General features: G+C 41.4%; 1 protein-coding gene across 1 annotated transcript; it reads right to left on the bottom strand.

Moving 5' to 3' along the window:
- Window positions 1-5,441: 5,441 nt before the first annotated feature.
- On the bottom strand, window positions 5,442-6,926 carry LOC119731268 (probable E3 ubiquitin ligase complex SCF subunit sconB). The gene has a single exon (XM_038204437.1). The coding sequence runs from the start codon at window positions 6,924-6,926 to the stop codon at window positions 5,442-5,444; it is 1,485 nt and encodes a 494-aa protein (XP_038060365.1).
- Window positions 6,927-7,357: the final 431 nt, after the last annotated feature.

The raw sequence follows: 7,357 nt of genomic DNA, 5'->3' as shown, positions 1-7,357 counted from the left end.
CGAAGAAGAGATGATACACGGCCAGACTGTGCCCCGACATGACTTGCAGCTGCTCTCCAGTCTGGGCGGAGAAAGTACGAATCTTACCGTCCTTGCATCCCACAGCTATGATGCCGTGCTCCATCTTCAGTGCTTCTGGAGATTCACTGATGTCTACTTGGATGAGTTGACCTTTTCCGATGGACATATCCCAGATCTCTAAAGTACCATACGATTTACCGGCAGCTACACAGTGTCCTTCATATGCTAGACTAGACACTCGGGGATAAACAAGTCTTCCAACTGTAGAACTGCTTCGTCCATCTCTGATTGAACATAATTCCAACGATGATGTGTAGAAGCGCTTGTTCTTCCAGTTTTCTTCCAGGTGCCTCGCTTTCATGTAGACCTCCTTCCATTTACATTTAGCCACTAGTTCATGTCGGTCTGAACCGGTTACAACTGCATCGACAGGGAATGTAGGAGCGCCCCCTTCCCCCAACTTTTGATCTTTGTGGGTAGGTTTAAACGGAGGCACTTTGCAAAGATCGCAAATTTTGCCGTAGCGCTCCCATCCTTTCTTTTGACAAAGAAAGCGCCAGGGGGCATCTTGATTGGTCGATTCTCTCAAGATTCTATTACACACTGCCACGTGGCAGAGATCTGTAGCTGTCAGATAGCGAAATATGTGCTCCTTAAGCTCCTGTGGCAGATCAGTCAAGTTTACCTCAGCCTGAGAACTATCCATTGCTATCCGACAAGTCCAACTACAGCAATATATCTGTAAACAACAAAATCAACAATATTGATCGAATCATTGAGTGTAACTTTTTTATGTGCCGAAACTAACAACATATCACGAACATGTTGATATAATCTTGATGCAAAACATAATAATTCTCATTCAATCAAACAAACGATCAATCCAACTGACCGTAATCACAAGACTAGGCAAGCCCAGTAAAGATGATCGCAGATCTGAGCAAATCACATTTAGTGACGATATTTCAACGAGAAAGGTAACCACTAGTCGTAAATTACAGATGACAGTCAGTTGATCAGTGAGAGAACACTTGCCTGATATTTGACCAGCAAAAGATGAAGAAATGCTTTCCGTCAACACTAAGTTCGGTTAGGAGCTTGTATTAACATGGCACTGAGCTTTGCAATGGAGAAAATACGGCCACACATACCTACATGTACTTATCTTGAACCTAGTGTTTGCATAGCGGTATTTCTGTTAGGCAAACATGAAAGCGATCCTGAAGTCACCCTTTATAATTCAGAACTGACTATAGTTTCCATTGTTAAAAAAAAATGCATGTCGGTGGCCAGATTTGCACACAATATCGGGACAAAAATCAGCCAGCCTGCTAAAGGCCTACCAAGCATTTGTACCATTTTTCAGCTGTCTGGCAACAGCATATTAAAATCTAGACTGAATATGTTACGGACGAATGGTTTTACTTGGCTGAGGTTACGAAAAGTTGGCCTTTGGGTAACAGCGTAGTGTGTCTCTTTGGCAGATACAAACACAGCTTGTTTGACGATTTGCTTTGGTCATGATGATGGTAACACTGCTCGGCCTTGCTGAACTAGCGAATACAGTTACTTGTTTGTTTATTTATTTCATTTCTTTACCCAGGGTATGCCCAAACAGTTCTAAAAATGGTTTATGCCCAAATAGTTCAAAACTTATTTCTTTTGTTAGATTAGATAATATACAGTCTGCCAATGATCATTCAGTTCCCTCACAACAAATACTGAGTCACCCCTAATCATACAGTCTCATGGTAGGCCTAAGTTGTATTTGAACATGTACTTGGAAACAGCAGGTATATTGGTCGCAACTCAGACAATTTATTAATATTTCAACATTTCTTATATAAACCTAGACTTCCAAAACTGAGGTACGTGGCTTCAGGTCCTCACAAAATATTATACAGTTAAAAACATGTTAGATTTAGTATTTTTACTACCACTGATTTTTCATTGTTCTACGTGAGACATTACAGCCAGTTGAAAAAAAGGCATTTGAATGGAAAAAGGCAGTCTTTACAAAATATTGGGGGGGGGGGGAATACCCCCCTTACCCCCGCTGGCTACGCCTATGTTGTGTGTTAGTTAACTTTTTATGCTACAATCTTTTTATGCCAGTCATTTTATGCAACAGTCATTTTATGCAACAACCTGGTCTTTTGTATGTTTCTTTATAATGCCAGATATTAAGACCGTCAAAACAAACACGGCCGGAAACAGACATTTGCGATCACGACTTTTAGAAAATAATAACTGTTGAATTAAATCTGTTTGTCGTGACATTACATTATTTAGTGAGTCAACAATTCCCGTATGATTCACTAAATTACCATGAGTAGCATGGCAATGAAGGATTTTCTGTTGACTGTATTTAATGCTTAAGAATATTCATCACATTTCCTACTCTTTAATATTTGTTTATAACTCTGGAAAACAATGTTCACATTTATTGTATTTTCCAGAGTCTACATTTTCCTTTGGAAACAAAGTTATTTGTATCTTTTGCAACATGAACACACAAACTTTACCTTTAATTAGTGTTGCTTTATTTCATGATCACAACATATTGGTTTTCTTTAAAGTGCTATCATTCTGAAATTTGTTATTAGAGCATGGTCGATATTCATACTTCATTACTTTACAACAGTATTTGGTGAACAGTTCATTTTTAATTTAGGAAATAAAATTGCATTACAAATATTCTTATTCTTGCATGGTTGCCATTTCGAATAATTCTTCTATTTGGGCAACGTGGTAAAAAGTTTCACTTATTGATGGATTGATAAAAAATATTCTTGGATTTGTAAATAAGGAAATCAGTGTCTTCCCAAATGATTCTGGATATAATAATGTACATTGATTTAAACATTATTTTTCACATAATTCATTAGTGATTTATTGTTTGTATATAATTTCAGATCTTTGGATAAGACGGCACATCGCTGTATTATTCCCTCATTGACTGTTGTTCATTTGGACCCGTTCATTTAGACCCGTTCATTGAAACTCGTTCATTTTGACTCGTTCAAAAATAACAAAGTTCTTTATACTATCATTCAATTGTAAACACCTGATATAAATTTGTATATACATTGTCTCATATTTTTGAAATTAATTAAATTGTGCTGTAAATAAAATATTTTGAGATATATTGAGACAACCAGACAACTTTGCTCCACCCAAATTATTTAGTGGAACCACTCGGTTGTGAGGAGAGTGACACATTTTGAAACTAATTTATTTTGCTCTCCCCGGTTTACACTTGGTCAAGGCGTTCGTCATTATTCGTCCGTACGCGGTAAACAATCGGCGGCATATTTTCGCTATGCATGCAGTGCATTAAAAATAGAGCGCGAACAGCGACCTCATGCGGCCACTATTTTATGCAAATCAGTTGGACCCGATCGAACGCCTTGGTTAAATCGTCGGCGAAAGCTTATGTTTTTCTTTATTTTGCGCTGGATTTCTAGTGCACGACCTCGTATGCGAATACAGATAAGTTTGTCCAATCACACCTTGGTAAATCCTCACGTCATCAAATTGTTTGCAGCTCTTTGCCTTTTGCGGACGTCTTATTAATCACATTTGTTGTGCATTGGCGTTGTGTGTAATGTGAGACGTCGACACACAAGTGTGTGTTTTATGTGCAGTACATGTCTCGCCACACCGCTCGCAAACTATTAACTATTATGCAAATGTCTACGCAACGATCGTCGACCAATAAGAAAACGACCTTTAAGGTCAGCTTAGGCTAATAGCATAAAAGGCACCACCCCCAAAACCTCACTAGGACGATTGAACCAAGGCGTTCGCTCGGGTCCAACTGATTTGCATAAAAAAGTGGCCGCATAATGCGGTCGCTGTTCGCGCTGTATTTTTAATGCACTGCATGCATAGCGAGGATATGCCGCGGCTGATCGTTTTACCGCGTACGGAAGAATAATGACGAACGCCTCGACCAAGGCTATAAGCATCCTAAATATGTCAAGAACTGACCTCATCCCCTAAACATCTTTTTATATCAGTTCCGAGTGAGTCCCATAATGATATTACCTGCAGTCTCATATTACCTGCACGTATCCTACATGATAAACATACGGTACGGTATTTTCATCATTGGTAATTTTATCCAAGTCTACATTAAACATTTAATATTTATCAATCAATCAAATCAAATCTAATCTAATCGTGTTCTATATACATGTATAGCAAATTATGCAGTATAAATAGGCCTTATCTTCGAACATCTGTGTTACAGTTAATTACTAAAAAAAAAATAATCCGAATACAAAATCCATCTCTTTGGATTATATGTGGAAATATTTTATAATGTTTTCCCCACGAACAAGTCTTGTGGTTTTACCCTGCACAGCTTTCACGCATCCACCACCTTTATTTTTACAATTTATTTCAGGTTTTGGTTCCACAGGCTGGAGTTTTATGGCTACTGTTGGAACTCTTTTAAATGACTCTACATGTATTATCTCTAGTTATGCTGCACATGAGGGAAATGTATAACAAAAACATTGTCCTCAGAGTCATATGCATCACCACAACCATTCTTAATTACATCAGTAACAAATACTGCACAACCTGCATGGATACTTCAGTGAACTCTTCTAAGGCAAGTTTTGTATCATCCCTCAAAGTTGAGGAAAAGTCTCTCTTGAAAAACACCATGTTGAATGTTTTCTATAGTCAAGTCTCAAGTATCTTACACTGTGCTGAAACGATAAATAGTTTTCTATCTCGCAAATGACCAATTGTATGTGGCCTAATGGACCGATCCAGTAAGCACCGCCCCATTCTGACCAATCACAGCCGTGATTTATGTCCGACTTGCGTGCACAAAAGTCCGACATGCGTGCACGTGCGTATGACGCGCGGCAGGAAAATGCAGTGTGGCATCAAGGGCGGATGGGGGGGGGGGGGCCAAAGGGGGCCTTGCCCCCCCCCCCCCAAACGAAACCAATTTTTTTTTATGAGACATCGCAATAAAGGCAGGCAATGAGTACACCACCATCTTTTCCTCAAAGTGGTCAGAAATTGCCTCAGATCACACCACAGAGCATCTAGACTGAGTCCAACAAATTTTAGGGGCCCTTAGGCGGGCCCCGAACCCCACGCCAAATTTTTTTGACCCACTTTTTTGGGGGACCCACATTTTTTTGGCCCTCCCCCCCCCAAAAAAAAAATTGTGTTCTGGATCCGCCCTTGTGTGGCATTAGAGAGGAGCACGTGATAATTTGCCCACGTGCGCAGTAGGAGGGGCTCACTGGATCAGCCCATTATGGAAGCGGTTGATTACGAGCCAAATACGTGTCCTAAACCATCATGTCACAAGCCCTAACATGCACATTCTCATCGATGTCACACGTCATCATCTCACAACCATCACTCTGACATTGAACGATTTGATTCTTTCACCAGTAGTAGCGAACGAAAACATGCGGAGATTCCTGCTGTACAAAAAGGAGCAATTCGGTATTGCTCATCCTAGCACAAGCCAACAGCGTTTCATCAAGGTCTTGCAATGTCCTGGCACTGTCGTGTGCCTCACTATCCTCGCGTTCCGTGGGGTCAATGATCTGCAGTTGGTACCTCTTTGTCTTCATGCTCCATGCCAGCAGCTTATTACCCTTCCAAATGACAGGTGCGCCCTTGCTAGAAGGACATGTAAAGAGTCGTTCCCCACTCACGGTCATAATGAAAAACCCATTGTACAATGTCGCTACAGCAAGCAACTCGTCACCGCCAAACCTGAAGTAAACTTCTTCACGAGAAACGTTTGAATTAGGCGGGAGCCATTTAAGAACATCTAATGTCTTGATGCACACCGAAGATTTGAGTTCCCATATTTTCACGATAAGCTTCTCGGAAGCACCGATGACAATACCATCCCCAAGATGGCAGAAAGTCAGCTTGTTCATACCACGATCGATTTCCTGCATGCAAGAACCACTGCTTACATCCCATATGCGAATGTTGTTGTTGCTGTACGCACCAGCTACGATCTTGTTCTTGTAGTCCAGGTGAACCAAGCTTGTCGCTTCGTTGCCACTCTGTAGGATACAGCGAGAGGTGCCGTTTGCAGCACTCCAGACCCGTATGCCACTCCGTTCATACTCTTCATTATTAAAACGTTTGAAACGGTTAAACTTCCCAGCTCGAGCAACACTAACGATCGTCTCTCCATCGAAGAAGAGATGATACACGGCCAGACTGTGCCCCGACATGACTTGCAGCTGCTCTCCAGTCTGGGCGGAGTAAGTACGAATCTTACCGTCCTTGCATCCTGCAGCTATGATGCCATCCTTCATCTTCAGTGCGTCTGGAGATTCACTGATGTCTACTTGGATGAGTTGACCTTTTCCGCTGGACATATGCCAGATCTCTAAAGTACTATTTGATTTACCGGCAGCTACACAGTGTTTTTCATATGTTACGTTGCACACTCGGGGGTTAAAATCACTTCTTTGTCCATCTCTGAATGGATATAATTCCAATGACGCGGTGTAGAAGCGCTTGTTCTTCCAGTTTTCTTCCAGGTGCCTCGCTTTCATGTAAACTTCCTTCCATTTACATGTATCCACCAGTCCAGGCCAGTCTGAACCGGTCACAACAGCATCGACCGGGAATGTGGGAACGCCGCCTTCGCCAGTCTCTTGACTTAGTGAGGTAGGTTTAAACGGAGGTTCTTTGCAAAGATCACAGGTTGTGCCATAGCGCTCCCATCCTTTCTTTCGGCAAAGAAAGCGCCACGGGGCATCTTGATTGGTCGATTCTTTCAAGATTCGACTACATGATGCCAAGTGACAAAGATCTGTAGCTGTCAGATGGCAAAATATGTGCTCCTTAAGTTCCTGTGGCAGGTCAGTCAAGTTTACTTCAGCCTGAGAAGTAGCCATTGCTATCCGACAAATCCACTCACAGCGATATATCTGTCAACAGCAAAATCAACAATATTTATCGAAAGTATTAGCTACATTTTGTCAAATGTAACAGCAAAGCATGAACAACACCACGTTCAGTTAGGGACGTGTATTCACATGGCACTGAAGTTTTCAATGGAGGAAATACACCCATATACATATACACCTACATATCGCGAACCATACAGTGCTTGTATAGCGGTTAGGCAAACTGAAAGCGATCTACTGACGTCACCCTTTTTAATACACATCGGATTAGTTGCCATTATTCAAAACGAAAGGCATGTCGGCAGCAAGATTTGCACGCAATCTAGACTGGATATGCTACAGACGAATGGTTTCACTGGTTAGGATGACTGGGAACCGGTGGGAAACGGTGACTGGCTCTTTGGCAGATAAAACACAGC

This window comes from Patiria miniata, unplaced genomic scaffold, assembly GCF_015706575.1.
Source record: "Patiria miniata isolate m_02_andy unplaced genomic scaffold, ASM1570657v1 HiC_scaffold_1, whole genome shotgun sequence".
Classification (NCBI taxonomy): domain Eukaryota; kingdom Metazoa; phylum Echinodermata; class Asteroidea; order Valvatida; family Asterinidae; genus Patiria; species Patiria miniata.
Note: the sequence above shows the minus strand (reverse complement) of the source record. Positions and strands in the feature narration are given on the sequence as shown.

What these genes read in the sequence shown, in the direction of transcription:
- LOC119731268 (XM_038204437.1), bottom strand. Translation starts at nt 6,926, where the DNA reads ATGGCTACTTCTCAGGCTGAAGTAAACTTGACTGACCTGCCACAGGAA.